General features: G+C 40.8%; 2 protein-coding genes across 8 annotated transcripts in view; one reads left to right on the top strand and one right to left on the bottom strand.

Moving 5' to 3' along the window:
• Nucleotides 1–5,872: 5,872 nt before the first annotated feature.
• Nucleotides 5,873–8,818, bottom strand: bloc1s2 (biogenesis of lysosomal organelles complex-1, subunit 2). The gene is made up of 5 exons (XM_058637401.1): nucleotides 8,567–8,818; nucleotides 8,254–8,370; nucleotides 7,511–7,630; nucleotides 7,307–7,411; nucleotides 5,873–6,725 (listed from the first exon to the last, which is right to left on the bottom strand). The coding sequence occupies exons 1-5, from the start codon at nucleotides 8,727–8,729 to the stop codon at nucleotides 6,694–6,696; spliced, it is 537 nt and encodes a 178-aa protein (XP_058493384.1). The 5' UTR covers nucleotides 8,730–8,818; the 3' UTR covers nucleotides 5,873–6,693.
• Nucleotides 8,819–9,361: 543 nt separating this feature from the next.
• The window catches only part of usp24 (ubiquitin specific peptidase 24), a 30,544-nt gene continuing 12,698 nt past the window's right edge, over nucleotides 9,362–27,207 (top strand). Inside the window, exons 1-44 of one of the 7 annotated variants that reach the window (XM_058637393.1) lie at nucleotides 9,362–9,808; nucleotides 12,734–12,902; nucleotides 13,126–13,193; nucleotides 13,284–13,427; nucleotides 13,651–13,776; nucleotides 14,134–14,169; nucleotides 14,265–14,330; nucleotides 15,378–15,443; nucleotides 15,695–15,769; nucleotides 15,890–16,048; nucleotides 16,138–16,252; nucleotides 16,386–16,489; nucleotides 17,044–17,151; nucleotides 17,257–17,352; nucleotides 17,483–17,644; nucleotides 18,208–18,300; nucleotides 19,184–19,291; nucleotides 19,394–19,543; nucleotides 19,759–19,890; nucleotides 20,470–20,581; nucleotides 20,681–20,757; nucleotides 20,841–20,981; nucleotides 21,067–21,120; nucleotides 21,212–21,345; nucleotides 21,469–21,535; nucleotides 21,977–22,087; nucleotides 22,177–22,275; nucleotides 22,427–22,600; nucleotides 22,698–22,783; nucleotides 22,968–23,076; nucleotides 23,254–23,409; nucleotides 23,558–23,655; nucleotides 23,829–23,924; nucleotides 24,015–24,237; nucleotides 24,352–24,514; nucleotides 24,778–24,939; nucleotides 25,029–25,099; nucleotides 25,200–25,360; nucleotides 25,443–25,504; nucleotides 25,668–25,859; nucleotides 25,932–26,067; nucleotides 26,512–26,656; nucleotides 26,741–26,860; nucleotides 26,979–27,104. In XM_058637393.1, coding sequence (XP_058493376.1) covers nucleotides 9,530–9,808; nucleotides 12,734–12,902; nucleotides 13,126–13,193; nucleotides 13,284–13,427; nucleotides 13,651–13,776; nucleotides 14,134–14,169; nucleotides 14,265–14,330; nucleotides 15,378–15,443; nucleotides 15,695–15,769; nucleotides 15,890–16,048; nucleotides 16,138–16,252; nucleotides 16,386–16,489; nucleotides 17,044–17,151; nucleotides 17,257–17,352; nucleotides 17,483–17,644; nucleotides 18,208–18,300; nucleotides 19,184–19,291; nucleotides 19,394–19,543; nucleotides 19,759–19,890; nucleotides 20,470–20,581; nucleotides 20,681–20,757; nucleotides 20,841–20,981; nucleotides 21,067–21,120; nucleotides 21,212–21,345; nucleotides 21,469–21,535; nucleotides 21,977–22,087; nucleotides 22,177–22,275; nucleotides 22,427–22,600; nucleotides 22,698–22,783; nucleotides 22,968–23,076; nucleotides 23,254–23,409; nucleotides 23,558–23,655; nucleotides 23,829–23,924; nucleotides 24,015–24,237; nucleotides 24,352–24,514; nucleotides 24,778–24,939; nucleotides 25,029–25,099; nucleotides 25,200–25,360; nucleotides 25,443–25,504; nucleotides 25,668–25,859; nucleotides 25,932–26,067; nucleotides 26,512–26,656; nucleotides 26,741–26,860; nucleotides 26,979–27,104 — 5,331 coding nt within the window. In that variant the 5' untranslated portion in view covers nucleotides 9,362–9,529. The remainder of the gene's footprint in view (nucleotides 9,809–12,733; nucleotides 12,903–13,125; nucleotides 13,194–13,283; nucleotides 13,428–13,650; nucleotides 13,777–14,133; nucleotides 14,170–14,264; nucleotides 14,331–15,377; nucleotides 15,444–15,694; nucleotides 15,770–15,889; nucleotides 16,049–16,137; nucleotides 16,253–16,385; nucleotides 16,490–17,043; nucleotides 17,152–17,256; nucleotides 17,353–17,482; nucleotides 17,645–18,207; nucleotides 18,301–19,183; nucleotides 19,292–19,393; nucleotides 19,544–19,758; nucleotides 19,891–20,469; nucleotides 20,582–20,680; nucleotides 20,758–20,840; nucleotides 20,982–21,066; nucleotides 21,121–21,211; nucleotides 21,346–21,468; nucleotides 21,536–21,976; nucleotides 22,088–22,176; nucleotides 22,276–22,426; nucleotides 22,601–22,697; nucleotides 22,784–22,967; nucleotides 23,077–23,253; nucleotides 23,410–23,557; nucleotides 23,656–23,828; nucleotides 23,925–24,014; nucleotides 24,238–24,351; nucleotides 24,515–24,777; nucleotides 24,940–25,028; nucleotides 25,100–25,199; nucleotides 25,361–25,442; nucleotides 25,505–25,667; nucleotides 25,860–25,931; nucleotides 26,068–26,511; nucleotides 26,657–26,740; nucleotides 26,861–26,978; nucleotides 27,105–27,207) is intronic. The other 6 variants (XM_058637397.1, XM_058637396.1, XM_058637394.1 and 3 more) reach the window with 6 other exon arrangements.

Here is a 27,207-nt window from a genome sequence, read left to right on the forward strand (position 1 = left end):
CAATGGCTGTAGCTGTGATATCGCTACACTGGCTCAGAAAGTCATCATCATATCAAAAAAGATTTTGTTTTCTTTCTTTTTTTTTACATAATTGGAAGAGAAACCAGGAAGGGTGTGTGGTTCACCAGTCTATCAGCTGTCTAATCAGCTTATCAGTTCAAGAAAATAAACAGCTGGGCCTTTATTGTCCAATCAGAAGATCTGTCAGAAATAATCACGGACAACATTATTTTTCAGTTACACAGACTTGGCCTTTCTGGTTTCTGGAATCACAGTTCAAACTATATGCTTGCTATTTAAAATCACTATTTTTCCAAATCATTTTATCTCACAAAAGCTGTTAAGGAAATGAGAACACATTGAGAGTTCATTTCATTCCGTGCCTGCTTACAATTACCGATGATACAGCTAAGATGGGGCTAATTTACTGGTCCTGAACGTCTTGTCTCAGTTTGGGAAAACCAAGGCCCTCATACCAAGATGAGTCATTTCTGTCTTGTATGGCTCCAAGACACTTATCGTTAATTTGGATGAGTTAATGCATGGAAAACTTAAAAAACACAGAGACACTTACACACACACACACACAAACACACAATCCATACCATGGCTCAAAAGGCCCTTTATGAGGACATTTTAAATGATGTGACAGCTGTGAATAACTGGCATTTTATTCCCAATAAACAGGATGTGACTTCTTAAAAAGCCACTGTCTACACCATAAATCCCCCTAATTACTCAAACATGGTCTTAAATGTCTTCAGCAATATAAAGCTGTACATGAAAATGCTTTTGTTTTGTTCGTTACACTAACATTTGTTGACTTACAGAGAACAAATTGAACTGAGATAGATATTACTATTATTATTATTATTATTATTATTATTATTATAAGTCTTGCTGCAAAAAGATGAATCAGCTCTTATTTTTGAATGCAGCAATTATTGTTTTAGAAGAAGAAGTTAAATATATTGGTATATTCACATTATTTGTCACAACTGTATGAAAATGTGCATCAATAAGTCAATAATTAAGGATACATTAGCATATATGCCCTGTTATTCACTCTTTACTTTTACCTCTGTTTTGGTCTGCACCAAACCCTTAAAAGTGACGTGAAACACCATAAAGCAAACCCCTAGCTTTTTCTAATGCTACAAAAACCACATGATTTTCATTTTCTAGTGATTATGTGAGGCAGGTGCAGTACGTGTATGAGGACAGTGAGACAGCGGTGAGGTGTGTAGTTGGAGTGATGGATGGGTTCAAGGAGGAGGTGGGATTACATGTCTGAGCACCTTTTTGTTTGCAATGGTGACGGACAGGTTGACAGACAAGGTCAGACAGGAAACTCTGTGGACTATGTTGTAAACTGTAGTGAGAGTCTGGAGAGGTGGAGGTATGTACTGGAGACAAGATGAACGAAGGTTAGGAGGAGCAAGACAGAATACCTGTGTGAGTGACAGTGAGACAGGTGGTACAGTGAAGATGCAAGGAGTAGAGGTAGAGTTTAAATACCTGGGGTCGACCATCCAAAGCCATGGACGTCGCACAAAAGAGGTAAAATAGAGTACAGGCAGGGTGAAGACGAGTGTCAGGTGTGACAGTAGAGACCAGCTATGATGTACGGCTTAGGGATCGTGGCACTGTCTAAAAGAGAAGAGGCAGAGCTGAACATGCTGAGATTTTGTTGGGAGAGATGGAGCTGTCGGGCAGAAGTAAAAGAGGAAGACCACAGAGAAGGTTCATGGATATTGTGAAGGAGGACATAAGGACAGTTGGTGTAAGAGAAGAGGACACAAGGAATAGGGCAAGACGGACGAAGATGAGCCGTTGTGGTGACCCCTAAAGGGAGAAGCCGAAAGAAGAAGAAGAAGCAATTAAGGTAAAGTGTCCAATTATTCACAGTAAATCCTCTGACATGTTGATTCAAGATAAGTTTATTTGTCCTAGGGGAAATATATTTGCATTGTCTTCTGTAACCTCATCCTTTACACTTATTTTCTAAATAGCAAGAGGAAAAATCCTCCTGTGTTCAAGTGTGTGAAGCATTCATAGCATCGCTGAAGAGTTTGGGTGTATGAAGCGTCCTCCCTGGTGTGGTCAGTATCACTGTGAGTCCAGATGAAAGAGCTCTGATGGCTCCGGTGCCGGAGAGTCTGAGTGGAGTTCTAATGGGGGGGTCTATTAGCTGCGAGTCCATTTAGGCATGGCGCTGGACACACTACACATGAAAGCAAGACGCTTCACTTCACACAGAGTCAAAGAAGGGGAACAAACATCTGAGGCACACAGGGAGACCAGGACAGAATGAATGTTGTTTTTTGTTTGTTTTTTTTGCAATTAAGATTTTGTTTGCAACCTCAAGAATCAGAAGAGCGGTGTTTTAGCATCGTGTATGAAGTTAAAAGAACTATAGTTCCTTGCATTTATGAAACTTAATAACTACATTAAAAAAAACTGTTTCATAGCTGTTTTTAAAGGGAAACACTGGAAAAAACAGCATTGGTACATGTAGGCCCACTTTGAAATACAACACAGAACTATGTAGACCTATTTGTGTCCTTCCATTATTTGTGGAAAATTGATCAAATAAAAAGTGACCCACTTTAAATAAATAAAACAATGTTTGGATGTTTTATGTAGCTCGTGCTGCTGGCATAAGTATGTGGATCCAAATGACTATTTCCTTTGCCAGGTTTGGGGAGATTTTAAAATATCACATTTGACGTAGACATATAGGATGTGATGCATATTTTTAGTAGCCCAGATATTAAAAAACTTTTATTCCTCAGCTTCATCTCTGAATAAGAGGTGTTCACTTTGAAAGACAAAAATGTAAATAGAATTTTCTTTTTTTTTAAGCTACAGGGAGCCACTGCAGAGGGTCTGAAGGGCCACATGCAGCTCTAGAGCTGCAGGTTGCAGACCCTTGGTCTAGACCCATTTGTTATAAGTAGAGGGAATGGTCCTAACAGACCCTGCTTGCAGGTCATGTCCAGCAAGCAGGGTCACTTTTCAAGCTTTAACTCTATATAATGTAGAGGATGTCCAATACATTCTATTCATATTTTTGAACTGGATTAAACTTGCTCGACTATCTCATGACATAAATTATGTAAGATAAATATTAAACTTTAACCAGGATTGCAGAGGGCCTCTCTTGTTCTTTCTGTCACAGGAACATATCCGGACACCCTGACTCTCCTACCTGCTGAGAACGGCAGGATTCTGTCTCACGGCCAAAATATCTCCACACCGACGAATTTGTGCCACGACTCCATCTGGTCTTGTTTTACATTTGTAATAATGGAGTGACAGTGAGGACATTTCACTACAATCAGAATAGATTGCGTTCATCTTGTGTTCCAAGAACTACATGCGCGATCGAAGTTGGCTTTTGGGTTCCAGTTTCAAAGGGGGTGAAACTGTGACATGCAGGGGTTTTTTTTCTCTCATTCTTGCATCTTCTCATGCGTGCATGGTGCATGATGAAGGTGTGAGCAGCAGAGTAAAGGATCGAGGTGCCAAACATTGACCTCATGTGGCTTTCCATGACCTTCTCATGTAAGTTATGAGTATTTGAAGTTTGACTCAGACCCTCAGATCTCACATGTGGCTTATATTTGCAGTGCAATACCTCCCAGATCTATTGGCTGCTTTGAAATGGATGTAAACACGGACCTCTTTGCCATTTGTATCGAGCCATTTGACTGTTTCAATGCTTTACAGGAGGTATTTAAATGCCTCAGTGTGCAGTTATGAGGCCTGTTATCCCAACACACACAGCCTCTGTGTGAAAAAGTGGGAGAAAAACCAAGGATAAGAGAGAAGTTTCACAATGCTGCTGAATCTGTTGACATTGCCCAATTAAATGAAATGTTAACTTTGAGCAAGGCTGAAAAACAGAACAAATGTGGTTTGAAAATGACTTTGTTCACTCGTGATGATCACAGTTCATGAACATAGGCAATATTTTCCCAAACTTTGTGCTTGCTCGTCAGTTACACAACACTGGTGTGGCACGCTGCCTTGTCATTGTCTATGTTCCACTTATGGGGAAAATAGTGTTGCAAGTGTTGTAGCTGATGACAGACATTTATTGATCGCTGCTCAGTCACAACTGTGGGAATGTCCTTAAGTCTGTCAGAGTAAATCAAATGAAGGGTGCATCGTTTCAAAATATCCGAGTTCCTTTGTGGAGTTTGGTCTATTCAGTCATTTCCAAGTAATTGTGTATTTAGGTGCTCACATAGATACGATCAAGCTACAGGGTAATTCAGTTAGAAGCCCATGTAACTGATAACCTGGTACTACATGTGACATATGTTAAGGCGTCTCTAATGCATCGTCTGTGCAGGCAGGAAGAGGATTTCAAGATAATTTTATACATTTGCAGACCACGATGTACACTGTAGATATACAGATGATAAAATAGTCAAAAGCTTGAAATAGCTGGTTTGTCACTGCATTTACCTGAGTAGAGATCCTTATTCAGAATATTCAATACAGTCAAGCGTGACCTCGTATAGTACTGAGGTTTTGAGAACCAGAGAATGAGAATCCATCTTGATCGTCATAGTAACAACAATAAAACATAAACACATGACAAGAGGCTCCAATTTCTTCAAAAACGACTTTACTTTTAGGAAAGAAATAATCAAAGGAACAGGATTGTGCCTTATATAACGTGAAAGAAGGTATCTTGCTTAAATACTGTATACATACACAAACAATCCTCAATGTAAAAGACATGTTCAGTTTTTAAAACCATGAAATCATCCCTCACTGACTCCTACCATATGAGCATGTCTGATGCATGACACTTCAGAGTTGAGTCTCCACACAGAAACAGTGGCATATGGGAACACTTTAGGTTTTAACTGGAAGTACATGGACAACGATGATAAAGAAATGCTGTTGTAAGGACAACCATTGTTTCATGGGATACTATCTAAAATCTACATTAAGTCAAAGGGCTATACGTCATTTTTGACGCATATTTCTTTTGTTTCACTGCTTCCGTTTCTCTACAGGCAACACTCTGGGAAAAACAGCGCTTTCTTTTGGAAATATGAATTAAGAGAGTGGAGAGGATGTAGAAATGTTTTGACCAGTTTTACATGTTTCCCTTAAAAACTAAATTAATCAGGATGTATACTTGTTTTGAATCAGCAAACCTACACATTCCTCCATCTGTCCTTTCCATCCCCTTGTTGTGAAAACCACAAGCACTATACATTTTCAAACTAAATATGATAAGTTTCCACAACAAGTCATTTTGTAGTACTTTTCAAACTGAATAATATAGGAAATATTTACCTATGATTCGTATGTAACCTCGTCCACTGGGTTCAACGTTTTTCTGGCACTTATATTTAGCGTATATTAAAGCTGTTGGAAGGGGAGCTGAGTGAATGCCCCAAAGCCCTGGACAAATGCAGGGAGAAGGAGAGATGGAAGGATCACAGTGCAACAGTAAATAATGACAGTTACAGTATGAATAACGAGATCCCTCTGCACTGGGGCCTCAACTGAACTAATGACAAAGACCTGTTTTAGATTAGGGCTTTCATAAACACACACACACACACACACACGGGCATGAACCAACACTGAGAAACCCACACACACTTAGGAGAGAGGCCCCAATCAGCTGACCATGGCAAGAAGAGCTGTGGGGCAGCCAATGTACAGGAAACAACAGAGACAGAGGGCAGCACACACATAATCACTCATTCACTTTTACTTCAGCACTGGGTCAAGTTTTTAGATTCAAGATATTTAATGGAACTGCATCCTTATCGTAGTGCTTGCCTGCCCTCTCCTGTCAACTGCAGATTCAATATTGAGAAAACAGTAAACAGTTGGATATCTTATGCACATCTTAGTTTATTTTAAAAAACAAAATCTCCAGTTTCAGTGTCAGTATCTCCAAAAACACAAAACACAATAGTCCACCAATATCAAATGTCTGCCTCAATAGTAACTTATTGGGATTTTCAGCTGTATACCACACAGTAGTTTTTAAACAATATCCATCCATCTACTTTATCCTCCACATGAGGGTCGTGGGGGGTGCTGTGCCAATCTCAACTGACATAGATAATAATATTATACACATTATTATAGCATATTATAATAATAATAATAATAATAATAATAATAATATTATCATCATTTCTTAAGAAGTTGAACAGAATGTGATGCTGTTCACACTGCTCAGACAAATCTGTAAATAAAAGGACTCATCATCTGGATGTAGATTTCAGGGCACTAATTCTATGCTAAACGTTTTGAGTGCTTACTTATATACTGTACTGGTACAAGAACCTGCCAATCTGCTGAGTTTATATTTCTTTATCATTGGATTAGTACACTCTGAAGGTGGTTTAGCTGATTTATATTCAACTTTGATGTTCACCATGTATTCACATATGTCTTCGCTGCATGTCTGCTGCCAAAAACAAAAAAAGCCTGAGCCAAGTGCTGCGGTACTAATTTGTGAGCCCTCAGCTGCTTCCTCCTTAGTTCATTTGAGGTGTCAAAGTGGCTCTGACAGTTTGTTGTTTCAGTCTCAGTTAACATCCTGCCTGCAGCTCCTGGCTACACTGGCAAAGGAGGGACTACAGCAGGGCTGGGTGAAAGGTGAGAAGGTACCATTAATTTCAGCCTTCATCTTTGTTGTCGTCCTCATCGCTTCTCCAGTTTCTTGAATCTGGCCTCTGTAAAGATGCATACAGTCAGAGACTTCATCACTCTGTTTCTGTAGACAGTAATGTCAAAACATTTAGGTAAGGAACTGTCTATGGTATTACAGCACCATCTGCTGGTCAACATGAAGATAACTCTTACTGGACTTACACAGAAGTGACAATAGTTTCTTAAATCTATACATTCAAACACCTGAAAAACAGGTTCACACATTGATAATTATTCAGTATTAAGCTGGAAGACATCTGTTTTTTCTCTGTATACCAACTAAAGTTTTTTTCCATAATCGATTAACCTCTCACTTAATCAATTAGTTGTTTGGTACATAAAAAGGTAAAGAATTTTGTTTCTCAAACTTTGAAATTATGATGTTCTCAAATATCTCATTTTGTCCACAAACAAACTATTCAGTTTTCATGATTTAGTTGTAAAGCTGAAAAATACTCAAAGCAAATAATCAATTATCAAAATAGCTGGCAATAAACTGAGTAATCGAGTAATCAATTAATTGGTGCAACCCCACATTTTTGGCATAAAAGCTCATATAGTATACTGATAAAAGATCTGAATTTCTGTAAATTATGGCTCTTACCCAGTTTTTTAGAGTAGGCGTCCAGTTTATAAGCAGCTTGTTCAAGAGTCGACACTTGCTCTTCAATCTGATTTATTTGGTCCAAATAAGGCTGTAGGCTCGCATCTAAGGTAAAAACATGTACCGTACAAGAGTTAATAATATACTGTATTAACCAGAAATGAACAAAGATACATAATGATAGTGTTTTTGCTCGATACTCACATTTGTTGTTGAGATCCTGCAGGTTACGGCTGATATTGATACTGATATCCTTCATTTCCATGTACTTCAGACTGGTTAACTTGTTCATGTTCTCCAACAGACGGTAATCCTCGCATGTGGCTGAAAAGTTAAGCAGATTTATGGAAATCTATAAAATTCAGAATTTTTTTTATGTTACAACTGCACAGTTTCTGGCACTTAGTATAAAGTATTTATTGACAAAAATTTACTATATTACCCATAAGCGTGTTGGAAAAAGCACAACAATTTAATGGGCAAGGGCACCTTTTGAAGTGGAGGCTTACTACGCATTTGAAAGAGAATGATATCCTTTCTGGTATGTGAAAGCCACCTTAGTTCCCTGATGGGATTGGGACATTTAATTAACTTACTACTAAACGTCACTCAGTAAGTTTACATACATGTAAAAAACCTGACTTTAGTCAAACTAAGACAATAATTCAGTTTTCTTACTGTCATGTAAACACGTCCAAATAAAATCAAGGCCAGTCTTAGTCAGACTAATTTACCTGGATAATGTGATTCATAGTCCGATTACTCCTGCAAGTATACGCTTAGTCGGACTTTGCGTTCTGCGCATGCACCAAAATTTCCTCCCCGGTCTTTGATACAGAAGTAGGAGACAATATATAAACTGCAGTACTGTTGCTGGAGAAGAATATACTAATCTATACTGTGGTTGTGTGTGTGCAGGAAAATAACATGGAGAAATAGTATTACACCTGTGAGTTCTCCCTGCAGGAAGACGCCCATCTTTTCAAACATATCAGAGCACAGTTCATTGATGTCAGGCTCTGCAGGCTCCACAGCCTCCTCTGCTGTCTCCACACCACCATCACCTGAACACATCATAAGGAGCAACAACATAGAAAACAGCACATCACTTGAGTTGAAAAAATAAGTAAATCACAACTAAAACACTTAAATACATAATTGAGTAAAGTAGCATCCGCACGCTGATAGAAAAAAAAATAACTTCGTTGTTGTGTTGTTAGCATAAGCAAGCTGCGGAAGCTGCAAGGAAACATGACTTACTGTTGTGGGGCTTTTTGGGAGCTTGCGCCGGGCTGCTCGTTGCATCCTCCGGGCCTTCAGCCTGACTGCTTGTACTTGCCGTCGGGTTTAGAACCGCTGAATGAGCCGCTGGTGCCCTGGAGATGCTATCCATTGCAGTAGCTTCGTCTCCGGCAGCAGCCATTTTGTTCCTGATTTGACTTTCTCATGTCACATGAGTAGAGTTCACGTGACACCGCCCGCCACCATCCCTGCTCGCGCGCATTGCCACGCCCTTATATTGTTGATTTTTTTTCCTTTCTGTTAAATTTCGTTGATTGTTTTTGATAGAATAACTTAAAATTCTCAATCTATAAAGACCCATGTAGTTTTGATTAATTATGTTTTCCACTAATGTATCACCCGCTTATTACATAAAATATGATCATTTAATTTGACAAGTCTTTCTTTTACTAGCTACAATATCAGGCAGTTATAACCTTAGTATACGACATTATTTGGTTACATGAAAACGTATGTGTAATAACTAGTGTGTGTCAGGTTTTCACAATTCTCCAATAATTACTTTTCAAAAGAATAAAAATCAGGGAATTAAAGTATAAAAAATAAAAATAATTTAAAATAATAATAATGATACAATAATAAAAAGCTTGCAAAGTGTGAAGATTAATAAAAAAAAAGGCACGCTTTATATTGTGAGTTAGGAGTGACTGTGTGTAAATGTAAAAACGACACCGTAATAGATGAAAATTAGTTTTTATAAAATAGTCTAATATGTGGGGCTTTAGCGCGCTCCCGCACCGAAACTGCCTGCAGTTGTTGGCAGACAAAACTCACCACAACACCTGTGTTGGCGCTGTTATGGGGAAAGTCAGATCGTGACAGGCTAACAGCATCGGACTGTAAACATGGCGGCGTGCACAGCTACAGGGCTGTGCTGAGCACCCCGTTACTATTAGGCTGAGAGACGGAGACACCCCGAAAATGGAGACCGAAGAGGAGCAGCACATAACGACGCTCCTCTGCATGGGGTTCCCAGACCCAGACGTGATTCGGAAAGCGCTCCGTCTGGCAAAGAATGACATCAACGAGGCAGTGGCGCTGCTGACCAACGAAAGCCCCGGACTCGGGTATGGATACGAGCCGATGGAGAGTGGGCCTGCCCCGGGCACGAGCTCCACTGGGGACGGTGAAAACAGCGGGCGTACTGGGACGGGAGGGTTTGACCCCCCGCCCGCATACCACGACGTGGTGGAGAGCGAGGTAAGAGCAAGCATCGAATGAAGGAACGTGGGAGGATAGCACGAGCTAATTGCAACTTAATGGGAGAGTGGACTCGCCCATTTAACTAGCTTAACTTAAGGGCTACATGCATGGAGCCCAGCGTAAGCTGTCAAAGCGGGGCATGAAATACCGTCTCTCGTGTAGGACAAGGCATGCTACAGATGCTACTGGTTCTAGTGGCTGGATAAGTGTCCATTAGTGTGACGCTTAGCTTTGCTACTGTAACACTGAGGCTAAATGACATTTATAAACTTAGAAGCTAACCTAGCTAGCTAGCTAGCTAGTTAGCTTGCTTGCTCGCTAGGTTAGCTTAGTTAAGAGTTGAACCTGCTAGTAACTGGATCGGCATTGACCCACCGCTGTAGGATTGTGGCAGTAGAGTTTTAGAAGGGTGCACTCTAGTCGTGACAGTCAGTTCTGTCAGTTAGTCTTCCCACTGTTCAGTTTGCTTTGCACAGGTTAGCTCACATTAGCTGGTAGGTTGGCTGACAGCGGCAGCTCAGCTCATGTCCTGCCGAGATTGCGGTGCACACGAACTGGACTCAATAGCTGTTTCTTAATATTATTTTACATACGTGGCCATTTTAGTACATTTTCTCCACGCTTTCGAATGTTAACATGTCAAATTATTGTGTCGTCGATTTGCTCGTGTCTGGTTTTTATCTGAATGACAGACAACAGAGTTTATTGATCCCAAAGTGGGAATTTCTTGTGTAACACTGGCACTCTATCAGAGATTAAATATAAAAAACCTTTATGAATATTACAAAATAATAAAAAAGAACGATATATAAAACATAGGGACGTACTTCAGAGCTATATAAAGACCATTAAAATTGCTTAGTATAATACACATAAGAAAAATACTCCATAGCAATACAATAAAACAAAGAACAACATGTTGGAATGTGTCAGTTATCAGTAATTTACCTACAAGTGGTACCACTTGGTCCTTCTTCACTCTTAGTAGTGATTGAGCAGCAAACTGCCTTACTTACCTATGCATACCAGTGTCCTCAGATCTTGATATTCTACATATAAACCTGTTGTGCTCCTGACTCTCATAAGACCTTTTTGGTGCACTCAAGAGCACAACTGAGCATTATTTAGTCCTGTAGCAAAGTTGATTGAGCTGCTGTGATATAATGCAGAGTGTTTGAGTCAGCACATCTAGTACATATAGACTGCTCTGGCCCCAATATCTGTTGTAAAGAAGCCTATTGGACGTTCCTTTACACATCCAATAATTTGTCTCTAAAATCAACCAGCTATATGATTAACACAGAGAAAGCACACAGAGAGCACAGACCTTCAACACTCAGTTTTCCCCAGTGCAAATCCTGGAAATGTGTATCAGGATCACTAGCAAAATTAAATGATTTATTCCTTCACCCATAGTTTTGATCCTCACAAAATCCATCCTTTACTTTTAGAGTTATGCTGCATGCATGCAGGCGGACAACTGCAACCGAAAACAACTTCCTTGGCAGTGGTGATTACAGAAATCGCATTTGCTAAAACTAAGAATATTAAAGTCTATCACACATCATAAGTTCAAATAAAAAGGTTCTTTATTTTCTTTCTTCTTTTATTTGGCTTGCTTTGTTTATGCTTTAGAGACATGCAGCAGGTCTTTGGCCTTGTGTTTTGCTCTTAAATATAGCCCAGTAGTCTCTCTGACTTACACAAACATGTTGCATATTTTGCAGGCTGGGGGTCTCCAGAGGGTTGCAGGGATAGTAACAGAGTGGCACTGCCTAAGTCGCTTAGTTACCTCATCACCCCACCACACACATAAACACACATATGACCACAGTGCCTTTGAGATTTTAAACCTTTTCCCCAAACGCTTTAGGTGTTGATACGTTCTTGCAACTTAGCTGCATGTTTGTTTGAGAGGTTTTTTAGTTTTGTCTGGTTTAAGTTTTTTTTTTTTTTTTTGAAACCGCTTGTGCTGCTGTTGCTTGAAAAGGACGGTCTAATGTTAAGTACATAAATTTACTGTTGTCTTCTTTCACTGGTGTTAGGCAAGTCCCCCTCTCTCTCTCTCGACCTCTTGACTTTCTCTTGTACATCTAGCTGTCATTTCTAGTTTTCTTAGAAAGGGAAGGGATGAAATATGATGCTCCACTATTGCTTCCTCCTCCCATTCCCTCCCTCTCCTCGTATAATCAGCATGCAGTGCAGTAAAATATGTACTTAATGCATTATCCATTAGTTATGCTAATATGTGACAATGTAGTCAAAATGGTTTGACTTTACCAAACTATATGGGTAACTATGTGCAGTGCTCAACGAGGACGAATTAGTTATAGTGTTTTTTTTATTTACAAAGGGCACAAATAAATCCCAGGGCTCTGTTCACCACAATGCTTTGTAAAATAACACAATCATACCGTAAATCATGAGTGTATTTCAAATATAACATGCTTTAGTGATGTCTTTGTGTGCTGAATCACACCACTGGGTGTTTACTGTCACTAGACATTTTTTTGTCTTGTAGCAGCTGTTAAATGTTTGAAACATAAATGCAGCGATTGAGTTGAAGGTTAACCTTCCACCTTAAAACATTTCTTGGTGAGTACAGTATCATGCAGAAAACAAGACAGTCGTGTCCTATGGCAAGGTGCTCTTTACACTTGACTTTCTCTTGCACCCTTTTTTTTTTTACACATCACTACCCCTGTCACATAATTGTACCGTGTCTTGAGAGAAAGTAGGTTGTCAAATGATGAAGGACAGATCTTAGAGGACACCTTTTTTCTCAACTCATCTTCCAAAGGGAGGATTCCAGTCATGAGTCATGCATGCTTGACTTTATCACTAAAATCACGCAGTCAGCTTTCTGGAATGCAGTCACCCACTTGAATTAGTTTGTAACTTTATTGTATGTGTGCTTTACAGAGGAGCAATGATGAGAATGGGAACTGCTCTGGGGGAAGCATGGAGTTCCCCACCACTAACCTGTATGAGCTGGAGAGTCGAGTCTTTACCGACCACTGGTCAATACCTTACAAGAGAGAGGAGTCCCTGGGCAAGTGCCTCATCGCTTCCACCTGCCTCGCCAGGCACAGTAAGTCTGCATACATGTATACAGAAGGGAAAGAAAATGCTTCCCATCTGTGTTGCTGTGTAGGTGGCATGTTTTGTTTGGACCGTCTGGTGTTTTTTCACATGCTGTATTTTAAAATCGTGTGTGATCGTGTCTCAATCTGTATCTCTTTCATCAAAGCCATTTGATCTCCAAGTAGAGATGTGGGTTGAGTATGTAAATCCATCATCTTGCCTTTTGCCAGGTCTTGCTGATGCCGATGAGAACTGCAAGCGCTTTATGGAACGCTGCATGCCGGAGGCCTTTAAAAAGGTGAGCAATAAAGAAATTGAGCTCTAAGTGATGTTGTCGTATAATTTTACTGACACCCTCCCTGTGTTTTCATTTTCTCTCGATCCTCAGTTGCTGACCAGCAGTGCTGTACACAAATGGGGCACAGAGATCCATGAGGGGATCTACAATATGCTAATGTTGCTGGTGGAGTTGGTTGCAGAGAGAGTCAAGCAAGACCCTGTACCTGTAAACCTAATGGGAGTGCTGACTATGGTGTGTTCTCTAGTCATTCTTATTTCAAATCGGTCTTTATTTGTATGGCCCAAATTCACAGTTAGCATTTTGCTTTGGTAGACTTTACAATCTGTATGTAGGGGTATCCTCTGTCCTGAGACCCTTGATTAGTTTAAAGTTAACTAAATTATTTCAGAAATATCTTTATGATTCATAAGATATTGCATATATTAATGCTCAATATTTCTGTTCATGTGCCCAGGCCTTCAACCCTGATAATGAGTACCATTTCAAAAATCGGATGAAGGCCTCTCAGAGGAACTGGGCTGAAGTTTTCGGAGAAGAGGCCAACATGTTTGCGGTTTCTCCCAGCAGCACTTATCAGAAAGTAAGTGCCTCCAGTTTTGTCTGGACTCATCAGTTACTTTAATTATCTGCGGTGTTCTAGCATGTGTGCACATTTATCTACATGCACTTGCAAATCTGCATAAATATTAATTTAAACTCTGACTTATTTGCCTATGTTCAGTTTGTATTCATGTTCAAGAGCAGAGAGATGAGCTCTTGAAACCCCCATGTTGAGTAAGCCACAAGGGCTCAGCATAACATGTGTGACTGACATGCAACAGCTGTCAGAAAATTGTGTGTGTGTGTGTGTGTGTGTGAGCGAGTGTGTATAAATGGCGCAATAATTTACAGTTCAAGTTTATTGCTGCATAAATAACTGAAAACACATTTGTTACAGGAGCCTCATGGTTGGCTGGTCGATTTGGTGAATCGAGTAAGTGATGAGCAATTATACAGATATTGTATCCATTTAAGAATATCACATTTGTATCAGCCTAATATATCATTTTCTCTTGTATTTTTGTTAAGTTTGGAGAGTTGGGAGGATTCACTTCCATCCAGACTAAGCTCAACGCAGAGGAAATCGAAATTGCTGTAAGACTTATCTTCCCACTGTTTTCTTGCCCTCAAGCTTGGTGACATTGGTTTTACTGCAGTGATGGATTAAGAAAGGGACTGTAGACAGACGTTTGAGAAGGTCTATACAGGCAAAAGGTCACCATGCTTACCCCCACTGCTCTTAGCTCCAGGGGGCTGAATGTCTCTCTTTTCCCTTCTCAGTAATGCTCACTTGCACACAAACACACTCTCATCCTCCTGCTGTGTGATCATTGAAATGCTCTGTTGTGGTATGTGTTCTGAGGCATCTTTGTACTGATGCTTCCTTCTGGGAACCTGTCCGGAAGCTCTGCAGTGCAAAGCCATTGATTTTTTTGTGTGTGTGCGCCTGTGTGTGTGTGTGTGTGTGTGTGTGTGTGTGTGTACACACCATGTACATTGCTCCCTCTGTCCATTGGCATATTAGTAAGGCAGGTTGCAGACCACTGTTGCACTCTTCTGTAGTAGGGGGAGCTCAGTGGAGTGTGTAAGCTGTCGGGTACCAAACATAGTCCAAGCACTTGGGCAGAGTACTCCCTCCTCTGCTGACTCTTAGAGTCTTATTCATTTGCGTGCTTTGAGCAGGAAATCAAGTGCAGGTGGGTGGGGGTGGGGGTTACTCACTGCTTAAATGAGGAAAGTAGAGGAGCTTCTCCAAGGGAGACGAGCAGAATAGATGGTAGATTGTCAGAAACATGGAAACCACTGAGGGTAAGGCTCTATGATTTAGCACTGAATGACAAATGACGGCTGCGCTCTGTCTATCTTTGGAGCCTCGCCCGCAAATCTGGTTATACTCGCTCTCTTTGACTCACATGTTACAGTAAAAACACTATTTAACCTGAGGGGAGCTGTGTATGTTTTCTATAATGAGTCAGAAAAAGCCATAGTATGCCAATTACGTTGATTTAAAAAAAACAAAGAGGAAGACTGATGAACTCTAATGATAGTTAGATGTACCACAGCATGTACTAATATCTTTATTTCATTTTTGGTTTGGATGGCATACCTTATTTGTAATTCTGTGTCTATTTCCCTACACAGTGTGTGTCAGCTCTGGTCCAGCCTCTTGGAGTTTGTGCAGAATATCTAAATTCCAGCCTTGTCCAGGTGACGTTTCTTATCTGCTCTCGCATACATGTTTCCTTTAATGTGTTGTGCCCTTTCTTTGTTCTGGTTGTATGTGTATGTCTGCAGTCTCTCAACATTACTGTTTCCGTGTTGAATAGATCATTTGTTTCCATGACCCTTGTTCTGAATGTTGATTTAAATTCTATTTTTATTCACTGTATCCTCCTAGTTTTGCTTCTCCAGTGGCCAATTTTCCTCACAGATCAACAATTTCTTTTTGTTTTTCCTAGCCCATGCTTGATCCAGTCATCCACAAAATGATCACATATGTACAGAATCTGGAGGAAAAGGATCTTAAAGACAAGGTAGGCTTTGTATTATATCTCCCAACTTTTAGGTATTTATGTATTGTCTGATTTTCTGTATCTGTAACAAATGAACAAAGAAGTGATCAGTTAATTATTCTTTGATTGTTTCATAACTAGCGTCTGGTCAGCATCCCCGACCTGCTTTCGGCAATCAAGCTGCTGTGTATGAGGTTTCAGAGGGAACTGGTTGCTGTGGTGGATGACCTTCGCCTAGACACACTGCTGCGTATGCTCAAAACCCCCCATTTTTCCACCAAGATGAACTCCCTCAAAGAGGTCAGCTCTTATAGATTCTCAAGAGTTAAGATTTAACAGTTTTAATCAGTTTTTAATCTCCCTGTATATGGTATATCTTTGTCTTACAGGTCACAAAGTTAATAGAAGAGAGCACTGTGTCTAAGACGGTGAAAAATGCTATTGACACAGATAAACTGCTTGACTGGCTTGTAGAGAATTCCGTCCTGTCAATAGCACTTGAGGGTAAGAAAATACTTGAATGTTGATGCACTGAGGTGCTCTACACAGCATCCTTTGGCTAAAAAATTAAGCATATACCTGAGTTTAATGTTTATTGTTCAGCTGTATTTACTGTGACACCTTAAATGTTTACCAGGTAACATTGATCAAGCTCAATACTGTGAAAGGATAAAGGGAATAATTGAGCTCCTGGGGAGTAAACTTTCACTTGATGAACTCTCAAAGATCTGGAGAATCCAGGTGAGCTGAAGACATCACAGTAATGCTGCATCTGCCATTACATTTTATAAAGGGTCAGGCTTTTCTGTCTGTATATATTAGGGATGTCCTAATCTCTCAAGTATCTCATCTGAGCATTTTAGAAAAAAATTTTTTAACTGATTTGAGGTTGGCAATTGCCCACATCTCCTCCCTCTGATTTTTTTTTTACTTTTTTTTACAATAACAATGTTGTACACAAACACAGTGCTGGTTTAGCTATCAGAGAGCTGGTGACAGTCCTGCCCTCCCTTTCCTTCATTCGGAAATGTGATTTACTTTACTGACAGTGATCATTTTTAATGGTCTACTGTACGGCTGTTTTCTAGGCAAATATAAGTATTGAATCGGGGCTTGGTATTGACAAATACTGAAGAGCAAAAAGGTCAGATTAGGATCGGTATCCAAAAAAGCTTATTGGTACATCCCTAGTATGTATATGTTAGCACGTATTTGTGAGTGTGTGACAAATTCTGAAGATTGCAACTGTCCACTCCATTTTGACGAATGTATTGATTCTTGTGTGTGCATTTCAGGCAGGCCAGTCCTCAACTGTGATAGAAAACATTCATACAATCATTGCTGCTGCTGCTGTGAAGTTCAGCTTTGACCAACTCACCCACCTCTTTGTGCTCATACAGAAGGTCAGTGCTGCAAATTCACAGGGACTGAAATCTAGAGAAATAAATCAATGTGAAGTGGCTTGTGAGTGTGTAGTGTAAACATTAATGTGTTTGCATGTAATTTAGAGCTGGGAGATTGAGAGCGACCGTGTGAGGCAGAAGCTGCTCAGTCTGATTGGGAGGATTGGCAGAGAAGCTCGCTCTGAAGCTACAACTGGAAAGGTATTTCCCAGTTATAGGACAAAGGACAAGTATTCAAACATCAGATAAGGATATCGGCAGTATGATAGTTGTCAGTTTTTAAGTGTAGCCCTGATTCTGATCCGTTTGGCTCTTGTTTATGTCTGTGCAGGTGCTGGAGGTGCTCTGGGAGTTGGCTCATCTCCCCACTCTCCCTACCAGTCTTGTCCAGCAGGCGCTGGATGAGCACCTGGGGATCTTGAGTGATGCCTATGCTGTCAAAGAGACGGTGAAACGCAGTTACATCATTAAATGTATAGAAGACATTAAGAAGGTGAGACGGATATGTTTCCATCAGTTAGCTTTATCTATGTAGATGTGGTGCTCAAAACGTCGATTTTATGTATTGCTTATTTTCTAAATCATGGAATTATGCATTTTTTAAAAAGTTTAAAGTAAAGGTGACATTGTACCCCCATGTTTTTCCTGCATGCAGTCGGGATAGTCTAGCATCCTTACAATGCATTGCACAAATGAATTGTGTATTTAATGTAATTTGTCAACAACCGTAACTCCTGTGGAAACCCAAAAATAAAGGTTGATGTGTAAACATTAAGGGCAATAGAGTAAAACACAGTCATTACCATATAATGTATAGTAATATGTCTTTGGAGGAAACAATGTAATTCAGTGAACTGCTTCTTTGTGCAGTGGCTGTCTGACACAGCTGATACACCTAGATACCATAGAGCTTTTAGTTGCACTGTACTTCTTCCAGCTGTCACGTGATGTCGAAATATCTGCCATGATACTTGCCTGCATGTTTGTTAAGCCACTCGTAACTGAATGAAACATAGTTGCAATCTGCCCCACCTCAAATAAAATGTATGTCTCTAGACTCACACTCAGGAGGACATTAAAGGCAGCGACACTCAAAGCTCATTTCTAACTGGCTCTTGGGGCAAGAAGAAAGCTAACTCTTTGACCAAAGTAAGAGGAGAAGCCCGTATAATTTCTATTTCCTTTGACCAATCTCTATCAAATCTCACTGCTGCACGCCTTCCAGCCAACCAATCGTGGAGTGGGGCTTGACCACAAAGGGTTTTTTTTATTTGTCACAAGATGATCATTTCACACATGATTGTACCATGAGGTTGTTTAACCAGGTGTATAATAATTTTCTGCTTTGCCACTGACTAATGATTTACACAGTGGTGTTGATCTTGGGTGAGACAGAACAAATGAGTGATTTAGTTGCTGAATGAGGGGACAGCTTTGGTGCTGCTGCTATCACAGTTTACTAAAGGTTCAATGTAGGATGTATGTGCAGAATATGATATTTATAACCTCCCCTAAATATAAAGAGCAATATATCACAATGTTCCTGTCACTTTATAATGAGCCCTTAATATCGACAATACAAGTAGCAGTTGAATGGGCAAGAATCACTGGCACTTTGTCAGGATTTTTATGTTCCCTGAAAGCCAAATTAGGGAGGGTGATGGGATAAGTTTTCAGTTAACTGAAGTATGCAACTTCAATGATAGATGCCAGCAAATCCTTCACACTGAACCTTTAAGCTGAGAGGAATCTGATCTTCAATATCGAGAGTTTTATTCAGGAAGTACATGTTTGATGTATAATTTACCAGTTAAAGAGAATCTTTACATCTCTTGCTCTGTTTTCCTTTTTCTCCTTCACAAATCTCTTGGCTACAGAAATAGTGGGTCTGCGATGACAAAGCAATGATAAAATTAGATGAGTAGCGTCCATCCCAGACCTCTCTTTTTGTAGCCTGTGTATGCTTGGTCTGTGTCAATGACTTGCAATATCTCTTCTGTGCATGTTGGTTTGTGTGCGTTTGTTGCAACAGGCCTCTCAGCAGAGCAGTCCTCAGGCAGTCTGGGTCGTTCCTGCTCTCCGTCAGCTGCACGAGATCACTCGTTCTTTCATCAAGCAGACCTATCAAAAGCAAGACAAGGTAATATATACACCCTAGCATGCACAAACACACATTATCACAGTGATCTATTGTACAGTCAGTGCCATGTTCCCATGGTAACCTTTCCTTACCTCCCCACAGAGCATCATTCAGGACCTGAAGAAGAACTTTGAGATTGTCAAACTAATCACAGGGTCCCTTGTGTGCTGCCATCGGCTTGGTGTGACTGCTGCAGGAAATAATGGTCTCTCAAGCTCGACCCTGGTAGATGGACGATACACCTACCAAGAGGTTTTTTTCTTCTTTTTATTCATTATCTTTACTGTTCCGTGAAGCTGAAGTGCAGCTCATACTAATGACTGATGATACAGCTTATAATTTGACAGTGATATGAACAATTTTATCCAAGCTTGACCAGAGTTATGAATGGCAAAGTTTTATATTGTGTTTTGACCGTGTATGTTCAAAGGTCAAAATGACATGTAACCCTCTGACTCTGTCTTTAGTATCTGGACAGCCACCTACGCTTCCTGGCCTTCTTCCTCCAGGAGGCCAGCCTCTATCTGGTCTGGAACCGAGCTAAAGAGCTATGGGAGTGTCTGGTGTCAGGGCCAGATGTTTGTGAACTTGACCGTGAGGTATGAACACGGCTACACAAACACAGCCTTTGTCCTTTACAACTGTTTGTCATTAAATGCAGTTTTTGTCTCGATAACTGCTTTAAAGAAATGGGGAAGTGGGAACTCAGGAAACACAAAGCCATTTGCTTCATTGTCAGTGTTCTACAGGTATAACAATTTGATTGTAAAATATCAAAACAAAACTTTTAACCACATATGACAGTTCAGAGAAGCATTGGGAGATGTTTTAGGATTAGTTTTGTTGCTAGGATTGAGTGGTTGTCTTGCCTCTTGCCTGAAGTAAACTGGGATTGGCTGAAGAAGGAGAGAGTGGTCACATGAGCCACCTTGTAGAGATTTCTAAAAAGCAGAAGTGTTGAACAAAATGAAAGAATGCATTAGCACCCTTCCTCAGTACCAATGTGGGGTCTTAATTTCAATATACATGTTTACATAGAAACATCTTGAATGTCTATAGTAGCTGTTTCTTATTAACCAAAACATACAGATTAACTTGTGGACATCCCACAGTTACGTAGCACCTCAAATCCTGAATCCACAAGTCTGTTATTTAAAACCATGTTCTGATGTGTGCAGATGTGTTTTGAGTGGTTCACCAAAGGACAGCATGACCTTGAGAGTGATGTTCAGCAGCAGCTCTTCAAGGAGAAGATATTGAAACTGGAGCCCTATGAGATCACCATGAATGGTGAGACTCTACTCCGCTTGATTGACCAACAGCATTCCAGTAATGTAGTAACTTTATTAATTACTTATGGTACATATTTACATTTAATGTTTCTTTCAGGTTTTAATCTTTTTAAGACCTTCTTTGAGAACGTTAATCTGTGTGATCATCGCCTTAAACGCCAAGGAACTCAGCTGGTCAGTTTTCACTTGCAGTTTTTTCTACATGATGGTTTTTTTAAACTTTGATGCACAGTCAATTTGATTCGGTTTGATTTCAGTGTGTGGAGCGCCTTGACCTGGCAGGGATGGATTTTATCTGGCGCATCGCCATGGAAACCCCTGATGAAGAAATAGCCAATGAAGCAATCCAGCTCATTATCACATACAGCTACACCAACCTCAATCCCAAGATGAAGAAGGTCAGTTTGGACACAACGTAATCCCTGTGACCCAATCTCCTTGCTGTCACTTCATTAGTCATCATTCATTTTTCACCTATTGCAGGATTCTGTATCTTTGCACAAGAAGTTCATTGCCGATTGTTACAAGAGACTCGAGGTAAGTAGTTGAACTAGTTGGCAGTAGAAGTGATTCAGCCATTTCTCAAAAATCAACCTAATGGCACATTTCTGATTCTTTTCTTGTACAGGCTGCTAGCTCAGCCCTGGGTGGGCCAACTCTGACGCATGCAGTTACTAGGGCAACCAAGATGTTGACGGCCACTGCCATGCCGACTGTGGCCACGTCTGTACAATCACCATCAAGGTACAGAGGGGGGTTTGGGTAAGAGCATAGTTACTCGTCCTATTTAAACATGTATTCGTGTTGTGAGTCCTTTTTTTTGTACATACAGCTTTTCACCTGTTTGAATCTTATTGAAATGCTTCTTTGTATCTTCATCTCCAGATCCACTAAGCTGGTTATAATCGAAAGACTGCTGCTGTTGGCTGAGCGTTATGTTATTACTATAGAGGTACATGATGCACGCTTCATCATTACAGACCCTAGACATGCACAATACATTCTGCAACCTGTGGCCTGGGTCATACTTTTGTGTGTCCATAGAGTTCCATGTGAAGGTAAATGCCATTATCCACACAATGTCCACAGTGGTGCGTGCTGACCATTTGCAGACATATGCAAGCACCTGCACATTTTGTGACCACTTACTCTTTAGGCGCTGACTGTTCATTCTCCCTGGAGCTCAACACTTTCAAGAGATACCAGTGGAGACTCACAGTACCCACACCTATACATGTCAGCATGTAAAGAATACAGAGAAGTAACTTTCTGTGGCCACACAACACAGAAAGTATAACCCAGGCCTGATTGTATCAGTTAAATGTTATCATCAGCATTCATATTGCACTTTTGAAAAATTTTTAAGTATATTTTTGCATCTGTTTCTTTATAGGATATGTACTCAGTTCCTCGTACTATTCTACCTCATGGGGCTTCGTATAATGGACACCCTGTAACTCTTCACATTACCTATGAGTCAACCAAAGACACTTTCAGCGTTGAGGTACTATAAGAAATACCCTGTAACACATTTGTTGTATTTTTACAATGAATTATCTTCTCACTGTGTGTTTTTGTGTATTTGTCTTGCAGACCCACAGTAATGAGACAATAGGAAGTATCCGATGGAAGATATCTGAGCACTTGAGCTGTCCGGTGGATAATGTCCAGATCTTTGCCAATGACAGTGTGGTGAGTTTTTTTCTATGAATTTTGTTTTGGATCTACCTCCCTCATGGCCCACTGCATCTATTGTGCAGCAGGGGAAACGAGCCCTTCAACCACCGTCATCCCTGTTTTTTCTTTCACTCCATCCCTTCACTGCCCCTCCACCGTCTATTAGTTGACCATGAATCGCGACCAGAAGCTGCTGTCACAGCTTGGCTTCAGCGATGAGCAGACCTTGACTGTGAAGAGCTCAGGCACTGGCACCCCTTCTGGCAGCTCTGAGTCCTCAGCCTCTGCTTCAAGCAGCTCCAGTTCTGCTGTCTTCAACTCAGCCTATGCCTTGGAGCAGGTATCATTCCAGACGTGACTTTAGAGTTAAGATTTGTGCACAGACATGGATGTTTACATTAGTTTTAATGCACCGTACATGCTTTTTCTATCTCCAGGAGAAGTCCTTACCTGGTGTGGTGATGGCTTTGGTGTGCAATGTGTTTGAGATGCTTTACCAGCTGGCTAACCTTGATGAAACCAGGTAAAAACGGAAATGCCACAACTTTCTGGAAAATAACGCTATAACAATATAATTATTATGTTGAGATTATTATTTTGACAGAAATATTCAGGCATTAATTAGACATGTTTATGACATAATATGACAGAAACTAAAGCAGGACCTTAAACAGCTTGTTCATACTGAATGTTTCTGTTACCCTTAGGATCACCCTACGTGTGAGGAAGCTGCTGCTGCTTATCCCAACAGACCCAGAAGTGCAGGATGCTCTCGACAACTTTGTTCCCAAAGAATCCAGCGTCTGGAGTCACCAGGTACCACAGATTCTCTAATGAGATGTGACAGAACAGAAGATTAAAACAATTCCACTTTAGTGTTTTTCCTCAATGCCTTCATTCTGTATTGTAATATATATGTCCTGCTTTTCACCTTCTCCTTCATACTATGTGTCTCAGCTTTATGAAGCCTCTTTTTGTTACTTATTTTTGTAGAAGACACTCTTCACCCTCGGGCAGGGAGCAGGCTCTCGCTCTCCATCTATGGCAACCAAGCAGCAGCACCAGCCCAGTGCTGCATCCATTCTAGAGTCCCTGTTCAGATCCTCAGCACCTGGCATGTCCACCTTCAGAGTGCTGTACAACCTGGAGGTATGCACACAAGTGAAATTACACTCACTTAAACACAACACATGGAGCGATTCCCTAGTGTATACACACACACACACACATTTTCTAACTTTATAGGTAGAACAATGTCACTGACATCTGTTATCTTGTCCCTGCTTGTGTCTGTTAGGTTTTGAGCTCAAAGCTTATGCCCACATCGGATGATGAGATGGCCAAAACCAGCAGCAAGTCCTTCTGTGAGAACTTCCTCAAAGCAGGAGGACTCAGGTAAGAACACTAACTGTCTGGTATTTGCATTGATTGACTGTACTTTTTTTTTTTTTTTTTTTTTTTTAAAGCCCAACTCTGCATATTTGCTACTTTAGCCTTGCTTATATGTTTATATTTATTATTTGTTTATGTAGTCATAACAGTAATGTTTCTCTGTGTTGTCTCTGTAGTCTGGTGGTGAATGTGATGCAGAGAGATTCAATACCATCGGAGGTGGACTATGAGACCAGACAAGGGGTTTATTCAATTTGTCTTCAGTTGGCCAGGTACAAATTGCCTATTTGCATAAGAGTCAATATTCTGGGCCTTGCATTGTATCATGTTGGACTTTGATACTTATGTGGCTGTATTTGCAGGTTTCTTCTGGTCGGTCAGAGCATGCCTGCAGCACTGGATGATGATGTCATCAGAGATGGCGAGGCACTGTCATCTCGTCCATTTCGTAATGCGAGTAGGAGTGGGCGACAGCTGTCTCTATGTGGAACTCCAGAGAAGTCCACTTACAGACAGATGTCTCTGTCTGAGCGCTCGTCCATTAGAGTGGAGGAGATCATACCTGCTGCCCGTGTAGCTATTCAGGTGCTGGACTAACACACACACCCAGACACACTCTCACACAATGAGAAAGATCTTGTGAGTGCAGTGTACTTTCAAGTAAAGTACAAGTTTGTTTGTTCTCTCTCTCTTTACTAGACCATGGAAGTGGACGACTTCACCTCCACTGTGGCCTGTTTTATGCGTCTGACATGGGCAGCTGCTGCAGGCCGACTGGATCTGGTTGGCAGCCCACAGCCAATTAGAGAGACCCATAGTTCACTTGTGTCCCAGGGAGTCCGCACCAGGGTCAGCAGTACAGGTGAGCCCAAAAAAAAACCCAACAACAACCGCACTGTTGTTTTATATTGTTGTCTTATTTAAATGTTCTTGAAATTGTCTGCATACTTCCCTTAATACATCTGAGGCAAGAAGTTGCTGTGGTATAAACTACATCCAGTACACCTTAATTCCTGGTTTCATCATGTGATGTTTAGTTGTGAGCAGCTCATGGTGGAAGATTTTGCAGAGCTACAAACAAAAGCTAAAGAAATGAAAGTAAAATAAACTTTTTTATGTTTACAGGAAGTAACTGCAGCTCCAGCAGTGAGGGGGAGACTATACCAACAGCATTGCATGCGGGAATATGTGTCAGACAGCAGAGTGTCTCCATCAAAGATGCCATCATCGCTCGGGAGGCACTGTCACTGCTGGTTACCTGTCTGCAGCTACGTTGTCAGCAACTATGTAAGATGCAGGCATACAAGCATGTACAATTCTTATTAACTGATCTTCTTCAGAAAATGACACAAAATCCTGTGCTTGGTTTCTTTCAGGTTCTTTTTACAACCTACCCTCTGTCAACGATTTCATTATCGATATTCTGCTGGGATCTCCCAGCGAAGAGGTAAAACATGCTTTTTTTTTAAACTCAATAGTCAATAAAGTGGAAGTACTGCACATGCCCATCATTGCAGTGTGAGCTAACACATGCTTTCCCTCGTCAGATCCGTCGTGTAGCGTGTGATCAGTTGTACACTCTCAGCCAGTCTGACACTTCAGCCTTCAATGAACTCCAGAAACCCAACCTGTTCTTGCTCTCAGTCATTCTCACAGCTCAGCTGCCACTATGGAGTCCCACATCTGTCATGAGAGGAGTCAACCAGAGGTATTCAAGCAAAAAACATGGGAATGACATCACTGAAACTTGTACAGAGGGATTTTGTTGATGGTGCTTTTTTTGTCCTCAGGTTGCTGTCCCAGTGTACTGAGTACTTTGACCTAAGATGTCAGCTTCTGGATGACCTAACCAGTAAGCCAAAATATTTCAGTTCCATCACTCCTATCAATACCTAGATATGAAGTATTGTCCCAGGTTTATTTTATTATTTCATGAACTAATGGTGAGTGTTTGCTTCTTCATTTTTCTGTTGCTTTATATTTTCCCTCTCTCCATCTGCTTTCCCCTCCTCCAGCATCAGAAATGGAAGTGTTAAAAGTGAGCGCAGCGGCCATGCTGGAGGATGAGATCTCCTGGCTCGATAACTTTGAGCCCAGCTGGAGCTCTGAAATGGAGACCAGTGAAGCGGACAACATTCTCCTGGCTGGACACCTCAGACTCATCAAGACCTTGCTCTCCCTCTGTGGCAATGAGAAGGAGCAACTTGGTGAGAATACACAAATTTGCATGCATACATTTGACACAAACTGGAAACTTTATGATTATAAAATGTTACCAGGGGCACATGGTTCTTTTCCAGGCCCATCTCTCATCCAGCAGTTGTTGGACGACTTCTTGTTTCGAGCCTCTCGCATCATCATCAACAGCTCCAACCCCACACCTTCCCCAGCTCCCAGCCATGACTTCCATCCCAAGTATGTCATGTTAATCCTACACATATAGATAAAAAATGTTTAGCTATGGTTGCAGACAGTAAGAGTTTTCTGTAAATACATACACCACATTCTTGTGAACGCCTTGAGCAAATCCTTTCAAGATTGAGTTTGCAGCAAATGCAGCACTCCTTCACCCATAGAAATTTAGTAGCACAAAATGGCAGCCTCTTTTAAAGCAAGGCCCTTGCTTAATGTACAAATAAACTTTTGTACACAAAGCATTTGTAAACTTATGTTACATATTATATACATATGTTAAACACTAGCCCTTTAAAACATGTTTTCTTGATTGTTACATATCTTGTGAATCTGGGACAAAACTCTGGGACAGAATTGTAGACAGAAGCTTGGAGGTATACAACTGCTGGGCAGTTATTCAAGTTTAACAATTTTACAAGTTCATTTTTTGTCTTGTGCGTTCAGGTGCAGCACAGCCAGCAGCAGACTGGCTGCCTACGAGGTGCTTGTGATGCTGGCTGACAGCTCTCTATCAAACCTCCGCCTCATTACCAAAGAGTTAATGTCCATGCACCACCAGCCTGATTCTTCCCTCTGTAAAGAGTTTGATGTAAGACACTGATGTGAAGAATGTATGATATTACATATAGTTTAAGAGTTGAGGCTCAGATGTGAAGTCAGGTCTGTCTTTCAGTATCTACCCCCAGTAGAAAGCCGGTCAGTCTCAGGTTTTGTTGGACTGAAGAACGGTGGAGCCACATGTTACATGAACGCTGTCTTCCAGCAGCTCTACATGCAGCCAGGCCTGGCAGAGGTACTTAATCCATGTGTTGTCTATCTTTTGTATTCACCAGATGCCATCTGCTATTTTAGTCCAGACACAGTTTCATGCAGTGATTGAAATACCCGTGTATTTGTTTGTTTGGTTTAAGGCTTTCTTGTCCATTGAGGATGACACAGACCAGCCAGAGGAAAGTGTCTTCTACCAGGTGCAGTCTTTGTTTGGACACCTGATGGAGAGCAAATTGCAATACTATGTACCTGAGAACTTCTGGAAGGTAAGGTGTTCAGTTTTTATGAAGAGATAAAGATCACTAGTGTGTCTTCTAATGCACTCACACTCTCAATTTAATGTTTTATCTCCGGTTTTATGCAGTAATA

This window comes from Solea solea, chromosome 9 (genome assembly GCF_958295425.1).
Source record: "Solea solea chromosome 9, fSolSol10.1, whole genome shotgun sequence".
NCBI lineage: Eukaryota > Metazoa > Chordata > Actinopteri > Pleuronectiformes > Soleidae > Solea > Solea solea.